The sequence below is a fragment of the Rhynchophorus ferrugineus genome, unplaced genomic scaffold (genome assembly GCF_030347505.1).
Source record: "Rhynchophorus ferrugineus isolate W39M unplaced genomic scaffold, kcgeb_rfMv2 rfM5, whole genome shotgun sequence".
NCBI lineage: Eukaryota > Metazoa > Arthropoda > Insecta > Coleoptera > Curculionidae > Rhynchophorus > Rhynchophorus ferrugineus.
In genome coordinates, this window is record NW_027472584.1 from 11,184,054 (window position 1) to 11,206,160 (window position 22,107).

At 31.2% G+C, this 22,107-nt stretch overlaps 1 protein-coding gene across 1 annotated transcript in view; it reads left to right on the forward strand.

Annotated features, from left to right (window-relative positions):
* The window catches only part of LOC143197124 (potassium voltage-gated channel subfamily KQT member 1), a 311,560-nt gene that overhangs the window by 274,741 nt on the left and 14,712 nt on the right, over window positions 1-22,107 (forward strand). Inside the window, exons 10-13 of the mRNA XM_076405315.1 lie at window positions 3,560-3,649; window positions 11,278-11,348; window positions 19,866-19,993; window positions 20,077-20,173. Coding sequence (XP_076261430.1) covers window positions 3,560-3,649; window positions 11,278-11,348; window positions 19,866-19,993; window positions 20,077-20,173 — 386 coding nt within the window. The remainder of the gene's footprint in view (window positions 1-3,559; window positions 3,650-11,277; window positions 11,349-19,865; window positions 19,994-20,076; window positions 20,174-22,107) is intronic.

Sequence of the window (22,107 nt, forward strand, 5' to 3'; positions counted from 1 at the left end):
GGAAGATTGCAGTTTAATTTGCGATAAAAAAAGAGGTTAGACCACGTGTGAATACACACAAATGTTACATTAATAATCATTATTCATATACACGATATATATATATATATATATATATATATATATATATATATATATATAAATATATATATATATATAGTGTAGGGATGAAAATACACTTTTACCTCACTTAAACAATTTTTATTTTACATATTATTATTATACAAACAAATTAATATTAAACTTATTAATATAAAACTACTTGAAATTACGGCAGAACAAAGTAATTCGGAGTAATGTCAACAGTAATGTAAGAGCAAAATTACTCGCAGTTAGAAATATATAACTAATGTCCCGAACTAATGTAAATATATCTCATTATAAAATTAAAACCAAATAAAGCGTGTGAAGTACTACTCCAGCGGGAGTACCATTAGGGTTTGGATATATATACATATATACATATATACATATATACAAATATACATATATACATATATACATATATACATATATCCATATATACATATATACATATATACATATATACATATATACATATATACATATATACATATATACATATATACATATATACATATATACATATATACATATATACATATATACATATATACATATATACATATATACATATATACATATATACATATATACATATATACATATATACATATATACATATATACATATATACATATATACATATATACATATATACATATATACATATATACATATATACATATATACATATATACATATATACATATATACATATATACATATATACATATATACATATATACATATACAGGGCAGCTTATAGTTGTAAAATTATTTGTATTGAATGTACCTTCGTTCGCCATCGTTGGTCTTCCTTCGTTGATCCTCCTAGTAGCACTGTTTATATCCAAATTTCCATGGTGCGGAGAAAGTAGCAAGTGGTTCCTGAAGTTTTGATGACCCCAGACTCCACGGTTGAGAAACTTAGCTACTACAATCCGCCTTTGTTGGCAGTTCAGCTTGAACTGGAAACTTCTGTCCAAATTTCAGTAGACTATGTTAGTTCACAGCAACTTCAGTCCATCTTTGGTGTCCTTACGCCCTGAACTATGTTGTTTGTGCCACAGACTAGGAGCGCACAGACTAGGAGTGCTTTTCAAAACTTGAATGTTTCCTAATTGGAATAGTTTATGGTTAGTGGTCCTTGAGCACCTTCAATCCACCTTTTGTGACCTTACAGCTTCTGCTGTAATACTTCTGCCCGATCTCCATTAAACTACACCTAGAAATACTTTGAATAATTGCGGTAAAATTGCCATTCCAGCGTCATCCTGTCTTCTTCAATTAATTATAATAATTACTGATAATGATAATTAATTTAATTCCAGTTAATAGAAAGAATTAACCTTATGACCTCCCCGAAATCCAAACAAATGCACCAGTTATAATATATAAAGGGGTTTAGAATAATAAAACTGTTAAAAAACTATTTTATTTAAAGAACGAAGAAATGTTTCAGAAAAGAAAGAAGCAAAATATGACGAACCTGACCTTCTGGGGTCTCCTGTCTTTTCAAAGCGCAACAACAAGTAAATAATAAACTGAGTAAATACATGAAACCCCCTTTATTTTCAAAGTGTTCGCGCTGTAATACGGTTTCATTGAATAAGTATTACTAAATGTACGCGACTTTAAACAAAAACCGAAATAACTTTTTCCTCAATCCTACATCATTATATATTATTTGTATGTAAAAGGATTTTATAAAAACGCACAAAAAGCTTGAAAAAGTATTTGACGATTAGTTTCTCTTAGTTTTCTTGATTTTACGAGAAAAAATCCTCTTCAATGTAAAGTTGTAGTTGTTTCAATTGGAATTTATGGTGGTGTATGTTCCTTATGTATTTTTGGAAGCTAGTAAAACTTCGGACAATTTCATGGTTTCTCTCTTAGTATCAGCTATTTCTAAACTGATGAAACTTGCTATGATTAGATGAATCATTTACAACTGCGTTCATTATGTCTTCGCACTATTTGCGATTGATTAAGACAGTTGCATTTCTTGAGTTTGTCTACAGGACGGTGTTATGTTTGTTTTCGCTTGCTAATGGCAGTGTCATATTATTAAAAGGCCTGAAAACTGTGATTGTAAATGTAATTCTGTCGAAGAGGCGTACCCAGATAGAAACCCAGAACATACTATAATATACAACAACATATGATATTCAAAACACAAGATGGTGTCTTTATGTTGACTAAAATATGTGGTGAGTAAAATATCCAGGAATAAACATAGATTTGTTTATATTAGAATAAGATTTATGAATCCAAAGTTCAAATCTAAGTCCAAATAAAATTAAAGTTTTTGTTTTTTAAACCCTACATATTTGATCCAACTCGCGTGGTAGGTAAGATTTCAAAAGTATAAGGCTATTTATTTACCAAAATTATGTTCTGTTCTATTCATTTTACCAGAAAGAACATACAAACATCAATCGTTCCGCAGTTATTAAATGCATTCGTTAGCATAGTTAAGTGGGGTTCCAGGAAAAATATCACAGTTGAATCTCTAAGGTCTCAATGGATTGAAGATGCTCACACTCCCCGAGCCAAAATCTATTACAATCTATTACTACATCCTTGCTTTGAAATACATTACTAGTTCGTGAATTCTTGGCACAACCAACGCAATTCACTAGCTTAGTTTCTCAGCCTTAAACTGTTGTAATCTGGACTCACCAGTACTTGGATAACACCTCAATGCAGGGGTACCACGGAAATTTGGATAGGCAGAGTACTATTCAGAAAATCCTTAAAGACAAACTAGCGTCGAAAGTATAGGCCATGCTTACAAATTATGTGAAGGTGGTATATTTAGGTGTGTGATGGTTGAGATGTACCACGGAAATTTGGATGGAAAGAGTGCTATTCAGAAAATCCTCAAAGGCAAACTAGCAGTCGAAAGTACAGGCCATGCTTGCAAATTATGTGAATGTGTCATATTTAGGTGTGTGATGGTTGAGATGTACCACGGAAATTTGGATAGAAAGAGTGCTATTCAGAAAATCCTCAAAGACAAACTAGCAGTCGAAAGTGCAGACCATGCTTACAAATTATGTGAAGGTGTTATATTTAGGTGTGTGATGGTTGAGATGTCTAGACGTAAGGCTTTTCTTTGGTCGGTCCAATAAGTCGCCACTTCTTTCTATAAAATAAAAAGTTCAAGTAAAATAAAAGTTTTGTTTTGTTTTTAAAAGCTACATGTTTCATAACTTATATACAATATATTTACGGTGGATATTATATTATCAATACGTCCATTAATCTTATTCTACAAAATGTACTTTGGTTTACTACATCAGTAAAAAACTGTTTTGGATCTAACTGTATTTATAACACTGAATATCACTGGGAGCTATAAAAAAATGATAACGGAACATAATATTTTGCCGGAAACCGTTAGAAATACCCCCCAGAGAAATCTTTATATTGCATGATGCCAGATTTAACCCATATATTTTTTTTCTTACAGGAAACAGTAGTAATGGACCGCGAAACAACCTCAACGCTAGTTTCAGTGAGGAAATCAGTGAGACGAGAATTACTGTTGAGAATCCAGAAGGTTAGTTTACGATAATAGGATACAATATAACCCAAGTTATTCTTTCCATTACTTATACAGATTTATTTACGTTTATTAAACGGGCTTAATCATTAATTATTTAGTATTATTTACCATATCATTTTAATAGTACTCTTTATTTCAATAGCTTTCTTTTATTTGGTTTTTATGAGGGTAATATAGTAAGTACCCCCATACGTTTGATATAATCGGCCTATTAAAAAAACATAATTAATCCAAACCTTCAAAAAAGGTATTCGTTAGAGTCAGTAGGCTAGATGACAACAATATTGATTTATAATAAAAAATAGTATACTCTAGAAAGATTAACAAAAATACATTTGTTTCAAAATTAAAAATAGGATTGTTAAGATTTTACAGGAAACGAAATCAACGGAAAAACAACAAGTGCTACGAAACATTGACGTCACTTATCGTCTCCTAACTATAATTTTGGCATTACAACGTTTGAACTTTTTAGCGCTCTTTGACTTTATTTGGATTATTTATTTTATATTTCATAGTTAAAAAATTAGTTTATGTTTTCTACCGACGGAAAAAAACATAAACGTTGGAAGGTACAGTGAGCAAGAAAATTAATAAGAGCAGGTAATAACTTTAAACAGTACCCAGTTATTAGCGCAATAGCCAGTTGAGAACTATGAGAGTAGTATTATTGATATCTCAAGTGCCCTATATTTGCTAAAACAAATCCAAATTTTATGGATCGCTAACCTACTGAAAAATTTTATGTCGATAATTTGAAGATACAGATGCAAATTGTAAGTATTTGTTAATCATTCTGTGTATCAAATTACCTTGTAATATTTAGGTAATTAAAATGCACAAATTGTAATTTAAAAATGTATTTTAATAACATATTTACAAACTTATAACCACGTGCACCTACAATATTTCGAGCAAATTAGAAATATTGCAATATTGCTTAGACATGCTTTAACATATTAAGTTCTCTATAAATGCTGAAACTACATATCTGATAAAAACTTGATAAAATCACATTGTTCAATCAAATAAGTATTAGTTACCGTTAACCTGGTGAAATATATGTTAGCCCATCTAACTATTTGATATACAAGAAACCATATATTTAATATTGGCTTTTTGTAATCTAACCGTAATGGGATTACATTGACACTTGACTCTTTGTATTTTGAGAATATATGGTCGTTCATTAGTGATCAGCAATTCAGTGAGTTCAGTCAGAGGCCCATTTTCTTCTCTCTGGTTGGCATTCAAATCTTGTAGAAATGTATACTAACTTTATGCACACTTGTACAATCCCATCACATTATATTAAATATAATTTTCTATATTATTTGATAACTACAAAAAGAACCAAGTTATTAGGAAGTCAAATACACAAGACAAATGAGGCCTAACCTCAAATGTTGTTACTAGTATTGTATTATTTGCTTGGATAAAGCGTTAAATGTACTTTAGATATAGTTAAAGATCCTTAAAATAATCAATACTTACATTAGAATGGCCTTACTACTGTGAATAAATCACCGGTGCTCAAGCTATATCGGCTGGTTTGCGCCTTGCAAGATTTAACCACATTTCTCTGTCAACATTTTTCTACTTTAGAGCGAAAATGTAAAACTTGTTTGTAGTTTTTGCCGATGTATAATTACGCTAGGAATCCTCTCACTATCGATATACATTAGAATATTTAATTATTAAAATAAGCATGTACCCATAAAAACCGTACAGCGCGCCAAAACAACAACGTCACGCGCAGATTATAATTACACTATTTCAAACGTCAATTTTTTTTCAACGTCAAGAACTTTTATTCCGTGTAAAGTAAATCCGTAGAATTTTCATAAAGTAGTTTTTCAAAAATAGTCGTCTAGCCTATTATTTCTCGACTAAGAAGTTTGTTTCAAATTTTTAATTTTAATTTTTTCCAATAAACCCAATTTTCAGCTGAGTAAGTTGACATAATCCTATCTCTTAGCACTTTCGTCCTTTTTAATGTATCGGACATTAATTATGAAGCACATATTTTTAAAAAAATATCATTATATAGTTGACATAACACTTTTTAATTATAACACGTTTTGTTTATTTTATAATGTCGATAAACTCATCTTGGTCTTAATTTGTATCGATATATCTACGAATATTCTGTATATTAAAAATATTCAAGTCTATTTATCTCTTCTTTACGCAAATTAATCCAGAAAGGCGTAATGAGCTAACAGCTTAATAAACTAACCAGAATCTATCGCTATTAGATGGATTACTTTATTCGACTTTGATATGAACGGAGATTCTGGTTTGTGGCAAGTGGTACGCTCTACGGTTATTCCAAGTACAGACTGTAGGTTTCCTTATGAGCATTGAAAACAGGAATATTTTATTTGTTTCGATGGCTTTGTTTTGTGAAAAGAAGACTTTGTGCTTCAGAACAGAAACTCTATTTGATGCACACATCGCATTTTATCCCTGATATTCCTGCCTTAGGTTCTTCCTGATGGTACAAAAGGTTACCAACTTCATGTTAAAGTCTCACTTCAGTGTGTATCATTTCGTTGAAGTGTGAACAATGAATATTTTCAGTGCATTGAAAATTCTCTGTCTGGTATAAATTCAGTACCGAATAAATCGCAATCGCGGAAGGCTTTACATTTTTACCAAAATTCAAATAAAAATAAAGGCAGCTGAAATTCATGGAATACTATGCTATGCTTATAGCAACCATGCTTCATCGGTTTCAGTATGTGAACACTGGTTGCGTTGTTTTGAAAGTGATGATTCTGACATCGAAAATAAAGAGAGCGCTGGACAGGTAAAAATAATTGAAGACAAGGATTTGAAAGGATTTGAGATTTGAGAAACATTAAAATAGGGACTGCCCAACCGCCGTATTCTGCAGACCTAGTTCCTTCTGAGTACTACTTGTTACCACATATGAATCGTGGCCTTCACTTCCTAGAAAAAATACCAACAAAAATGTATCGATTCGTGGATATCCTCAAAAGATTCATCGTTCCTTCGAGATGGAATGCGTAAATTGACTGAAACATAGTATATAGTATAGAAAAAGTAGCGGCTACCAATATAACATAGCGGCTAACAATATTTTGAATAAAATACATTCTACCAATTTTTCATCATAAATCTTCAAACTTTAAAAAAACCTTTAAATCTAATTTATAAGCCACAAGTTTTTGGCCCTGTACTCGGATAAATCAGTTAATTAATTAATAATTAATAGAAACAAAATGAAAAAATTATTCAATTTACGTTTCAACATCATCAAATATTTTATATGCGTCATCGTTGATACACGTTTGTGTTTATCATCAAAAATCAGAAGTTATCGTATATAATCACGTTGTTCTTTTTGACGGACAGTCATTCATATCAGTAAACCTTTCAATAATTTCTGACATGGTAACCTCATTTGCACCACCTCAACAATCCTCACCAAAAATGCCATCAGGACACCCCTAAATTCCACTGCCAAAAATATACAGGTTCAGTTTGTAAACTCATTAAACATTAAACTTCTCTTTAAATTATTATAATATTGCTTTATCTTTAATATAAAACACAAGCATTTTATAACTATTCGATATTAAATTATTGTTTCTTATTGTGCTCTTTACATAGCACAATTATATTACCTATAAAATACATTGACACTGTTAATATTTGTTTACAAAAAAAATTAATTACTTACAGCTGTTTCCAGTTTAAGCCAGGTACTTATCACATTTCTCTCGTAATGTAAATAATTCACAAGCTCGAGCAAAGCTCATTCATATAAAATTAATTACTAATGATGCTAACCTTAAATTTAAGCCCTACGTAACAGCATTAAATGCGTAATAATAATTATATATACATATATTTTAATTGCGTTTAGTTATATATCATAAAAAATATCTTGAAAAAGCACACTAAATATTAAAAGCCTATGTAGCCTATAAACATGTAGCATATATTTATGCTTGCATATATTTTGATCATTTTTTGCTTTAAAAAGAATTTATTGAAAAAAAAGGGTACAACATATACTATATATTATCCATCTTTCGGGCCACATGAAGTTACCGTGTCGAAAGAACGATGTTAGTTGGAATCATCGATTAATGTTAACACTTCTGCAATATTTCAAAATCGTGTTCTAGCCATCTGCATAGATCTGAATAAGTGGAACCAAAACCAACAATTAAGATATGACAGAGAAACGTCACCATAAGATTCTAAAAGCATTCTATACAAATGCAATATTCGAGAGCAGATTTCTTAAAATGAAAAACAACAAAAGTAATGTATGTCAAAAATTAAATTTTAACCGTTCTTTGATTAGTGTTTGTATACACTGAGTTTCTCAGTAATAATTCATCAAAAGCTTTTATTTTATGTCTAGAAATAAAAAAAAACATCGAATTTAACAGCTTATTTCAGTTGTTTAATAGTAACATTTTCAACGCTGATCAATATATTGACTCCAAATTAGCCAGATAAACTATGTAGGCCCTTCTTGTAGACATTTGGACCACCAGGGGCATTACTCTCCATACGTGGATATAAAAGCTGAGCCCCTGGGGTAAACAAATTCATATAAATTAACCAAAACACAGTCTCACACGAAAAACAAAATGATTACAGATAAATTACGACCATATAATTTAATGGAATAAACAGAAAGGAAATCTAAGAATAACAGAGAAATGGTATCAAAATCATGTGAAAAAAAAAGCTCAAGACTACACAAGGGAAATAGCTTTCATCTTAAAAAAATTAACAATAAATTAAAGTATTATCTGTATAGTATTTTAAATTATACCTGTGTTAATGCACATGAATATATCAAGGTTTAAACAAATATTTAACATCAACATATATATATAAGACTAACATAATCATAGTATGTAGATTGGAAAAACCCTTTTAAAAAGCGAATTTAATACACATCCGACGAACAAAGTTCTGATGCGCAAATTTTAATTGGGAAAGTTCCTACATATACAAAAACAAACCAAACAGCTGATAAAATGCAGTAAAACTTTGATAACTATGAACAGGTAACTCATAGCATCCTATTTTTACAGTTATATAGATTAAATTTAGGTCATTATAAAAATGTAAGATAATTTTCCAGCTCTAAATATAAATGTTATAAACTATATTTTACACTGCTTAAATTATAACAGGTCAATTGAAAAGTCCCCGGCCTACCATAGTGAAACAAATGTTTTGGCAACATTAGTGTTTTTTATTCAACATAATTCCCTTCAAGGGTGATACACTGACTGTAGCGACCCTCCAAACTTTTCAATACCATTTTTGTAGTACGATTTGTCCTTTGTTTCAAAATATGCCTCAGTTTCGGCGATCACCTCTTCATTCGACGAAAATTTCTTCTGAGTGAGCTTTCTTTCGAAATCTGAGAACAGGAAATGGTCGCTGGGGGCCAGATCTGGAGAATATGGTGGATGAGAAAGCAATTCGAAGCCCAATTCATGGATTTTTGCTATCCTTTTCACTGACTTGTGACGCGGTGCATTGTCTTGGTGAGGCAGCACTTTCGTTTTCTTCTAATGCTGCCCTTTTTCGGCGATTTCGTCCTTCAAACGGTCCAATAACGCTATGTAATAGTCGCTGTTGATGGTCCTTTCTTTTTCAAGGCAGTCAATGAAAATTATTCCATGCGCATCCCAAAATACAGAAGCCATAAACTTGCCAGCCGACTGTTGCGTTTTCCCAGGCTTTGAAGCGGGTTCATCGTCTGCAGTCCACACGGATGACTGTCGATTGGACTTTGGAGTGAAATGATGGAGCCATGTTTCATCCATTGTCACATATCGACGCAAAAACTCGGGTTTATTACGCTTGATCATCTTCAAACACTGCTCCGAATCATCAACTCGTCGTTGTTTTTGGTCAAAAGTGACCAAAAGCTCGCGCGGCACCCACTTTGCACAAAACTTTCTCATACCCAAGTATTCGTGAATAATATGATGTACACGTTCAGTTGATATCTTTAGAGTGCCGGCTAGTTCATTCAATTTCAATTTACAGTCATTCAAAATCATTTTGTGGATTTTTTCAATCGATAACAACCACTTTTGGGTGTCCACTGCGTTCACCGTCTTCGGTGCTAATTTCACCACGTCTAAACTTAGCATACCAATCCTTGATAGTTGATTTTCCTGGGACAGTGTCCGAAAACTCGGCATCAAGCCTAGTTTTTGCTTCAACTGTATTTTTTCTCTCCAAAAAGCAATATTTTATCAACACGCGCAAAATTCCTTTTTAACCATATTTTTTTCACAATAACAAAAGCTTCACTCAAAATGCTATAATTCACATAGTAATGATCCGACAGCTGTCAAATTTATACACGCATCTTTTGAGGGTTAGGGCTAACTAAACAACATATGGATTTAATTCTAGTAGCGCCATCTATGTGTCAGGCCGAGGAGTAATAATAGTTAATTATAAAAACATTGTGAATTAATTTTTAGCGATTTTTCTTGTCAATTTAGAGCCTTTTTTCATTCTAGATAGACATTTAAGCGTTTCCATGGATTTTACAAAACATGGGCAACGACAAGTTGGAAAATCACTCTCTTCTTCATCTTCTTTCTTATTTAATGTTCAACACAATTCTTAGATAGAAATTGATAGCAATATACTATAATAAGTTCACTTTTATATAAGAAGTTTGTCTGTATTCTGTTAATTATTTAACTTCAAAAGGCGTTCTGAAGATAAGTTGGTACAATATATACTAATTGGAATAATTCCCATAACTTTTTGGTATCATGGATCCATTTCCACACTTCTTTCGAAACCGTGTGTCAAGCAAGTCATTCTGCATCGATCTGAACAAGTAGAGATCAGCAGGTGAAGTGAAATTAAAGTCTAGTGAGCACGTTGTAAATGACAGAACATCCCATTCGAGGTGCAACGCCATATAGCAAGACTTTCAGAAAGCTATTTCAGAAAATATCATGAATTTTCCATTTCGATGACGCTATGGAAGGCTCTCCTGGACTAACCAATTTTTTTGTGTTTGGAATTGTCGTAGTAGATCCTCCTTTTCATTTATAGTCGCAATACACTTTTTTTGCCTGACAAGCAATGAAACCACAATGTTGAAATAGTATTTTCAGCCAATTCGCGTGGTGGCCATTTTCCCTCCATTTCTTGGATGTACTTTTTCAATAACCTAAATGACATCAGGAAGGAAATTATCCACTTTACAAGAAGAATTTCCGTGGTGTAACTAAAGTTTAGTGAGGTGATAATTACTTAAACATAAACATTAAACTTTACGGCATATGGAGTTAAATGCTATATATACTCATAAGCCATCTATTACAAATGCATCAAAGTTCATTCGAATTCTGAGATTATATTCATTATTTTGAGATAATGACAGAAAACTTAAATAATTCAAGACATCATACTACATCGAATTATTATACATATATTTATTATCCTTAAAAAGCTTAAAATAATATACCAATATATCATTCTATTCACAAGAATTCTTAAATACACTACAAAATTATAATATTTAAACGTAGACTAACTGGCAATATTTAACGTCTTTTATAAATGTCTTTTCAATTTTACAGAAGAAGACGAAGAACCCCAGCTAATTCAGTTGACACCGCAACACAAAGGAGCTATTAGAGCCATTCGCAAGGTAAGTAAAATATGAATTATTAATTAAATTTCTTCTAATTACTAAAGTAACTCAAGAGTTTCATTTTAAAACAATTTCAACTGTTTTAAAATTAAGTTAAATTTTAATGAAAAACAAAACAAACCGGTTAAAACAAAATAATGAGATAAAACATTTAGAAATATATATTTTATTTAAGAAGTTGGCTGTTACAAACACGTTCCTGCATAGTAAAAATTTAAACAACTGGAAATTGTTCTGTCTACTATAACAAATTAATTTGTAAATTCGTTTTTATATCCTAATCTGACAATAAAGAAAAGCTCTTAGTTCAAAAATTAATATATTAATATTATTTAATAAAGAAATACAAATTATATATATATATATATATATATATATATATATATATATATATATATATATATATAAATTGATGAATTTGTTAGATATGGTATTTAATTTTAAATGTTTTTTTATTGCTTTATGTAAACTTTAGAATATGTAACTCCAGCAATAGATTCTTTTATTTATTTTTTACTCATATGAATTACAGTCACCGGGCATACTCAATATGAAGGAAATTCAATATAAACTACTGCGTGAATAATATATAAAAACATATAGTCTGAAAGTATTTATTAAAACAATTTAAATTTTAATAACGAACTTCAAATAAATTAAAACTACAGAATGAAATCACCTAAGTAATAAGATAAAATCAGACACAGGTACAAAATATACGATTAAATTGATGAGATTGAATATAGGTAAAAAGTGATGAACAATATACCTCCAAGATCAAGATAATTCAAGATGGATTAGTCATGATACGATAAGTGAATTCTGATGACAACCCAATCGCTCGAGATTTATTAAGAGATTCTGATATCTTGGTAGAACTATTACGAATGGTATACTATACGCTTCCTTGTGATACAGACAATATACTTCCTTGTAAGCGTTGGTTTCTGGTCAAAATAATATTTAGGTATTTAATATAAAATAAACTATCTTGATTGAGTATAAACGGCGATACGATAGATGATTACTGGTAAGAACCTACTACTTAAATCTTGATACAAGGTCGTTACATTGAATACTTCAGACCCTGCGATAGCTGACTGTCTACCTGAACAATATCGATGCTTAATGAACAGAATCCTTTTGATTAAGCGTTTTTATCTGTTTGTTTCAATGACTCTGTGAATGATTAGAATATATCTTATTTTTAACCAGAATACTGTGTGTTGTTAGAAATAATTCTGTGTCGATTTGACTGGTACATTGCATTTTATCCCTGATGCCTGATGCACTGATTACATTAGACATTAACTGTCTAGAACTTTTCTAGAACCATATATTTTACATAATTTACTAGAACCATTATTTTACATGAATTAAGTGACAAAAAAGAAAAGAAATTTAAGGAACAACATCTAAATATTGTTGCTGTTGCATGTCAAGGCAGTTCTATTCTCATTACGTCTTGACTAAAGCATCAATTTTTTTATTTTCGATATAGAAGATCTAATTTAGTCTTTGTACAACTTGTTTTGAATTTCAAACACTTATGTTCCAAAATGACTTTGAATTTAATTTAAGTCCTATTATATCTTCTAATATTTTAGATAAATATATACTCTTCCTATTTAATATAAATCTGGTGTTTAACAACAAAACAGATTTTAACATGCCACTTGTTCTTAATTTTTTTTTGTTCTGGCCTAAAAACCAGGCGGTGGAATGCATGACGCATACCTGGTCGCGGAGACTTGCCCTGGAGTGACAAGTTGGACCGGGTTATGTAGGACTGCCTCTGGGCTTACCAATACACTGAACAGAAACCGCCTCACAGTTGACCCCTGTGGATCGCTACTGCTACTACATTAAATTTGGGGATGTGGCACCCGCTGATCGGGCAGCCGTTATTGGGCACGAGGGCCCGGCGATTCTATTGATTCGCGAACCTAAGTTAACACACAACTGGATACTGTTGAATGAGGGCAAAAGTTATGACTGTAAAGACGGATGAGGTCGTTTCAGCCTGGAAAAGGGGGGAGCTTGGCGGTGACGCGGTGCTAAGCTCTCAGCATGTCGACCAGCTCGCGAACAAGCGCGTTTTCAGAAGAACTTGAGCTGAGTTGTTGTTTGTGGAATGATTGAGATATGAAGTGCTTGATTTCTGGAGTGTCAGTTTCCCTATGAATTTGATTATTTCTGACAAACCATGGAACGTTTATTATTCTCCTGAGGAGCTTATTTTGGAAAACTTGAAGCCGTTTGACCTGGTTGGGTGTAACAAACTTGAAGTAGACATTAGATCCGTAGAGGAGTACGGACCGAATTAACATCTTGTAAAATAAGCATTTAATGGAGATGGGAAGTCTGCTAGAAGGGCAGATCAGAGAAGATAGCAGGTTTGCTATCCCCGAACTTTTTTGGATTGCTTTCTGGATTTGGGAATGCCAACCGAACCGCCGGTCGAAGTGAAGACCTAGGTACGTGACGTTATCCAGCCATGGATACTTGTTCTTAATGAATAATTATTACAGCACAATCGGGCAACATATTCAGTTGTGCTATATGTCAAAACTAGCAACAGCAATCCGTAATGTTTTAGCTGTTGTTTTGTTTTTGATTTTATCGTATTGATGTTAGATCGTGTTCTTTTATTCAACATCTCTATAAAACTCGACGATGATAATGATACATGGATTTAACTTTCAACCGTTGTTAACCGCTAGTTTGAATAAGAGTCGAAACTCTTCATGAACCATAATTGTTCATTGTAATAGTAGCTGTGTTACTTTAATTTTTATCCTCTATATAAAATATGATAGATCGATATATATGACTTTCCATACTTGTAATTATACATAGCTCTTAGACTTTTAAAAATAGTTCCTCCGGTATCTTTTATTATTCTGCACTTTTCACTTCTCCAAGAATATATTATTAGAAACATTACTCATCTGCCATATTAAAGTCGGTAATTCTAAATTACTTAAAATCCGAATTGATATAATGAAAGGTGAAGGTAATAATATTGTAAGAATATTTCAAGGAATATACAGACATTTTTTTTTTATTATTATTTAATTAATATATTGTTACTAGTCGTTTCCGTCTAACCTACAATTTGTCTTTATGCTAACTTAAATCTAGATATATAACTAGGAGGACCCATTGGCCCTAACTCAGTCTCTGGTGAAATAATGTTTATACATGTCACTGCTGAATTTTTTAATATATGCACCTCACTACACAACACTACACAAGATCAGATGGTTTGGTTCTTTTGAGTCTGTGTCCTGTTCTGGTGGTATCCAAAAGTTGCAGAAATATACAGAATAAATACTAATTTCGTCATTACAGACAACATCAAATCAAAAACCTTCAAAAGCCAAGCAAGATTATGAAAAGTCGAAAGTTTAAGCCCAATCCTGTTTATAATAATAATGGATGGAAGACAGGGCATATAGGGTATAAAAAAAGGAAAATATAGAAATGTCGATAGAAGATAGAAAACAGAGCAAGTATATGGATTTAAGTATCTACGTAGAAATTGAAAGTAAAGTAAGCCAGGAGATGGAAATGTATGCCATAATTGAAAAAAAAACATGAATTTGTACTTCACTATAATTAGCAAATTTATTAATACAAAGAAAATATCAAGCAAAACTAAACTATAATTGAAGAAATTTACAAACCAACGTTAACTTTCGGTTGCAAGACGTGGGTATTGTCAGAGAGAGATAAAAGTAAGATATAATCAGCAGAAATAAGATACGTTGAAAGAGTGAAGGGTAAAGAAAATATTGAATCAAGGGAAAAATATATAGAAAGGAGGACAATTGCAGGGCACGGTAAAGAGAATATGGGAAGCAAGAACGGAAGTAAGAAATATCAGAGGGCGACCTAAATGAATCTGGAATGAATATATCAGAGAAACGCTTCAGACGAATCGAAAAATCCCAGTCGACGCAAGAAGATAGTAAAAAATGGAAGGAATTTATGCATGAAGAAAGATAGAATAAATAATAAACATCACTGAGCAATACACAAGATTTGACCGCAAACCATGGATTTCAAACTGACTTTCTATTGATTAAGCTAGAAAACTCAGGTTTGCCATAGGTATTACTTCAAAAACTTTTAAAGACTTTCTTGGTTTTGCTTAATTTCAACAGCAAACAATATTACTCAACATTGGGACTCTATCAGAAATATAAATATATGTTCAAAATATTCTAATAATTTATAATCCTAATATAAAAATATCTAATTTTCGTTCTATAGTCAGTCCTTTTATCGATTTACTCTAACAAAGAAGCCTTTAAGGAATAAAAACAAAAAAAAACTGTATCGTTATACCGTCAATATTGGTAATATTAGCAATAGCATATAAATATATATTTTTCGAACCTAAGTAGAATACATAATGACGCTACACCAAGAAAACACCAAACAGTTTGCAAATATAAAACTTGCCTAAACTCAAAATGATTGTGTGTCTCCCTTTTACATAAGTTCCCTAAGGATACGAAATTAGATTGCGTGAACAAAAACTGGAAATGACAAAAACCTAAGAAAAATCTCACGTTTATTTGTGTAAATGACATCCAATTTCAAAACCAATCCGATGTTTTAACGTATAAATAAGGAAATATTTTTATTGGAATAGATTAACCGTGTTAATTTAAGATGCAGGCTTTTGTAGCTAATCTGCAATATTAACTGTGGTATAAACTTACGGTTTTCGATTTATTTTATTAAATAAATACGTACAAGCTTGAATATTGTGAATAAATTACAAATAATAATTATTTGGAATAAATTCGTAGTGTTTTACAAAATGTGGTACGTATCTTATTATTTCATCCACATGATTACATTTTAGTTTGTTAAAGAATAAATAACGATAACATAGGTCTGCAAAAAAAGCTGTTTGAGTATTTTCAACTAATATCTATTGGTATGCTGAAAACGAAAATAATATGGAAAAAATTCTAGGGCATCAGAAATGAAGGTTTGAAGGATTTAAGGTTTGATGGATAGAGCCTTTTCACAGATTAATTAAAAAAGCCTTAAAGCAGTTCTGCTCCGCAATGGCTTTTTTGTGCTTCCATTGCTATAGATTATTACGCATACCTCAAAGAAACCTACAAGAGCCTTCAATTGGTTCTTCGTATATATGAAGACCATGGTTGGCAGGTGTGTGGCGATTTGAAAATGTTGTACATATTGGTCGGATATCAAGCTGGGTGTACGAAATTCTCTTGTTTTTATGTATATGGGATATCAGAGACCATACAAATTACTAGACCAGAAAGAGTTGGCGAAAAGAACATCCTCCAAGAAACATTGCTATCTCCACATAAAATTAATTTGCCATCGCTGCATATAAAGATGGTATTGATTGATTGATTGAAAGAAAGTATTTTCGTTGAACCACTTAGATTAACTCATAACGAATCCTCAAAAACAAGGATGGATTGCTTTTCATTGTCTATATATATATCTCATAACTATCTACCAAAACCAAATAAATTTATACCTAGCGATAACTACCAAGCATTGGTGTGCTGAAACACCCATAATGGAGAGCATTAAAGCATCCAAACATCCAAAACACTCAAATGAGAAATCTTACCCCATCCATCATACTCTCCATATGTTGCTCCATCCGACTAATAAATGGTATCTGATCTAAGCAAAAGTTCACTTTTTATGAAGTCTGTAAAAAACTCATGGATTTTATTCATAGGCAATACATTATTTCAAGTTAATTTTACGTACATTAACATAAATATTCCTTTTTTTGCTTTTTATTTAAACTATATTTTATAAAATAATATGAAAATAATACGCACGTTACATTAAATGATCAAAATTTTAAAGTAAAATATAATAAATGAATTTCAATTAACCAAATTCCAAATACAAAATAGAAATCTAATATGAAATATTTCAAATTAAGACTGATGAGTTAAAAATTAACTTATTTCACAACATTTATAACAGATAAAAGGGGTAAACACCTTTACACAATCTATTATCGTAATATTGTATTACAAGGATAATTATTTATTATACATTTACAGTAATTTAAAAACATTACATTGCTAAAACCCCTTTTTTAAGATATAATTAATTGCTTCTCTCCATTTACGTTCAAATACCCATAACTTCTTTTTGATTTTTTGTTCTTGCAATATACGTTAACACTTGTATAATACAAGTTTTAAAAAGATACTGCGTTTTATAATCTACTAAACTACAAATGTTTATAATTTATAAATGGTTATAATTTACCATAAATAAAGAAAAAACTTATAAATAAATCTGATTATAGCAAAAAGTACTCATCTCAAGCATAATTTATAAATACCACTTGATACCAAAATAATGGTATTTATCGTATTTTTTATTTTATTATTTAAGGGGTTATTTTAAACCAAAAATTTGGAAAAAAAAATGTTTTCATAGTTTCAAAGCTTAATCCTTTAAGAATATACCCTTAAAAATATTTTTGCAATATTTAAATTATTTTCGGAGATATAGATGTATTAGTAACGCGGCATCTAACCAAGCTCGTAAGTATCCCAAATCTCTAGAGAATATTCTAATCTAGGAATTTCAAAAAAGTTATTTGTTTATATATTTTTAAACTTTAACCCTTTAAGAATATCCACTTAAAAGGATTTTTCAAAATTTAAATTATTTTCGGAGATATAGATGTATTAGTATCGCGGCATCTAACCAAGCTCGTAACTCGTAACCCAAAACATTAGGGGATATTCTAATCTAGGAATTTCCAAAAAGCTATTTGTTTTCATATTTTCAAAGCTTAACCTTTTAAGAATATGCCCTTTTTTTCATTTCAAAGGATTTTTCAAAATTTAAATTATTTTCGGAGATATATATGTATTATTAACGCGGCATCTAACCAAGGTCATAACTAACCCAAAACTCTAGGGGATATTCTAATATAGGAATTTCAAAAAATTTATTTGTTTTCACATTTTCAATGATTTTTTAAGATTTAAATTAAGACAGTTGACTTGGTATCTCCAGTTGTACTGAATTAATTTACTTGAAATTTGATGTGAACCTTCTCTATACATTCTTTTATGGTTCAAAGTAAAGCTAAAACAATTTTTTTACTACTTAAAAAAAATCGAATATATCAGAAAAAATAGTAAAAAATTTAGTTTTTCAGTCATAATTTGGCGAAATTTTTTAAAAAAATTTTTATTTTGTACGATAACAATACTTAACGTACATACGTAACTTTCTTGTATTTTTATTTCTTTTCAGCTTTTTTTTTGTTAAAATCTTATAATAAATGGATAGTAAAATATTGTTTGTTTTTTATTTCACTTAAAAAAAATACCTATAACATAACAACTTATATGTATATTGTATAATATTGGTCAAGGATGGTCAGCCTTGTTAACCTACTCATTCTTTATTATATTTTTAATTATAAATATGAATAATTATATATTATGAATTATGATTTTGCTAGAAATTACAGATCAAAATGGCATATATATCATTGATTAGTTTTCGAAATTTACCAAGTGTATCGGAAAATCATTACCAGATTTTCTAACAGATATCGTTAGGCTTAAATATACAATGTTATAATTTGACACATGTCATTTTATTCTACTGACATCAAGCTTCAAAGCTATACATGTTATATTTTACTGTCATATATTTATACCTCTTTGAAAATGTCGTTTTGTGCCTGAAAACGTGCATTTGCGATACGTTTTCAGGCATTACTTTTTTTATTTAATCAAAAAAATACCGCTGAAAATCATCGTTTACTGCTGGGAAACTAAGGTGAGTATCCTCGAACCTTAAAAACATGTGAGGCGTGGTTTCGAAAATTCAAAAGTAATGATTTCGATATGCAAGAGAAAGAACGTTCTGGTAGACCGAGAAAGTTTGAGAATGCGAAATGCGAAAAATATGATCGGAAGTCATTCCTGCATCGAATAGTGATGGTTGATAAAAAATGGATTTATTTTGAAAACCATAAACGCAAAAAATCTGGAAGCATTGAGCCAAACACCTGGAAGCGTTGAAAGCACTTGAATGGGGCATATTATCGCAAAGCCGTACTCTCCAGATCTTACCCTATCCAACTATCAACTTTTCGCATCAATAGGGCACATGCTTGCAGAGCAGATCTTTGCCAATTTTCAAGAAGTTAGAAAGTGGCTCGAATTGTTTGAATTGCTCGAGCAGTTTTTTTGGAATGGTATCCATAAATTGACAAAAGATATTTAGAATCAGATGGCCAATACTTTGAATAAATAAAATTTACCGTTTTCTTGAAAACTAGGTAGTTTTTTACCGAAAAAAAAACGGTAGTGACTTTGCGGTACACCTGGTATATGAATAAAATCGCTTTAAGAACCAGAAAAAAACTAAATTACTTTTCCAAACTCATTATAACATAGTCAGAACTCTTAAATATTGGAAATTATTAAATTACTTATGAATAAATTTAATTTTCAGCTGAAATATTTCGTGGCTAGAAGGAAATTTCGAGAGGCCTTGAAGCCGTACGACGTCAAGGATGTTATTGAACAATATTCATCGGGCCATGCCGATCTACTAAATCGGGTGAAAAATTTACAATACAGGTAAACGCTCACTCAACTATTTAATATAGATCGCAGTTTAATAAAATTCCATTTGGCATTCCGAAATTCCGCGAACATCACAGGCTGGATCAGATTCTCGGAAAACAAGGATCCAAATCGAAAGACGTCTATGCATCGAAAATATCTCTTGCATCGAGGGTGGTTAAAGTCGAAAGACAAGTAAGTAATTCGCCTCTGGTATTTAGCTTTGACTAACACGTTGGGATTAGTTGAGGGTTTAAGATAAACTGGATCTCCCAGAACGATTAATGTTAATCTCAAGTGAGAAACTATACATTTCCTAACAAGTCAGTATTTTACTTAAACCAGTTATTTGTCTTAACATATAAAAACAACAAATAGAAATGGAAATGAATATTTATTAATATAAACTAGTGATCGCTCTGTGGTCGAAATTCGACCATAATTTATTAAGTTTTAATGTTTCGCTCATAATAGAGTAAAGGGAAGGACTTAAAAATTATATGTTACTAAAACTTTTTCGCAGTTCTATATAAGATCAGAAATATATTTGATGTCTTAAAACATATTAAAATAATTATCTTAAGAACTAACACTCACTAATATTATTTAAATAGCATTTAGTTAAATCTAATTTCCATTAAGTGTCATAATCAACAAAGTATAGATTAGTTTGAATTACTACATTATTGAACATTATAACAAAATATCAAAGTAAGATTATTTTCAAAACTGTAACTACTTCAGAGCATCAAATATAAGTATAAATGATCTTTCTTTACTTTAATTTTATAACATAAACATAAACATGGAATAATAAATGAAGTAATACATGTTTGCATGTTAAAACAGAGAATATATGAGTAAAATAATTTTGAAATTGATATTTGACTTTAGCATATACATTAAAACAATAAGGAATACAATTAGGTAATTGATTTTTTACATTTTAGAAATGTAAATTAAAGGAATATAACAGGTCAATTGAAACACACATTTTCTTGGCAAAATTTTTTTTTATTCAACATAATTCCCTTCAAGGGTGATACAATGATTATAGCGACCCTCCAACTTTTCGATACCATTTTTGTAGAACGATTTGCCTTTTGCTTCAAAATACGCCTCAATTTCGGCGATCACCCCTTCATTCGACAAAAATTTCTTCCCAGCGAGCATTATTTTAAGATCTTAGAACAGGAAATATCATTGGCGGCCAGATCTGGAGAATACAGTGGATGAGGAAGCACTTCAAAGCCCAATTCATGGATTTTTGCGATCGTTTTCATTGACTTGTCGCTGTTGATGGTCCTTCCGTTTTCAAGGTAGTCAATGAAAACTATTCCATGCGAATCCCAAAATACAGACGCCATAACCTTGCCAGCCGACTGTTGCGGTTTCCCACGCTTTGGAGTGGTTTCATCGTATGCAGTCCACTCGGATAACTGTCGATTGGACTTCGGAGTGAAATGATGGAGCCATGTTTCATCCATTGTCACATATCGACGCAAAAACTGGGGTTGATTACGCTTGATCATCAACTCCTCATTGTTTTTGGTCAAAAGTGAGCTCGCGCGGCACCCACTTTGCACAGAGCGCTCTCATACCCAAATATTTGTGAATGATATGATGTACACGTTCAGTTGATATCTTTAGAGTGTCTGCTATTTCATTCAATTTCAATTTACGGCCATTCAAAATCATTTTGTGGATTTTTTAAATGTTTTCGTCGGCAACAGCCTCTTGGGCGTCCACTGCGTTCACCGTCTTCGGTGCTCATTTCACCACGTCAAAACTTAGCATACCAATCCTTGATGGTTGATTTTCCTGAGGCAGTGTCCGTAAACTCGGCATTAAGCCAAGTTTTTGCTTCAACTGTATTTTTCCCTTCAAAAAGCAATATTTTATCAACACGCAAAATTCCTTTTTATCAATTTTTTCACGACAATAAAAGTTGCTTCACTCAAAATGCTACAATTCACAAACTAATGATCTGACAGCTGTCAAATTTATAAACGCATCTTTTGAGTGTTAGTGTAATTCTAGCAGCTCCATCTATATGTCAGGCCGGAGACTTTTCAATTGACCTGTTATTTACAATCATTAAATTAACTATTAATTTTTCAAAACATAAG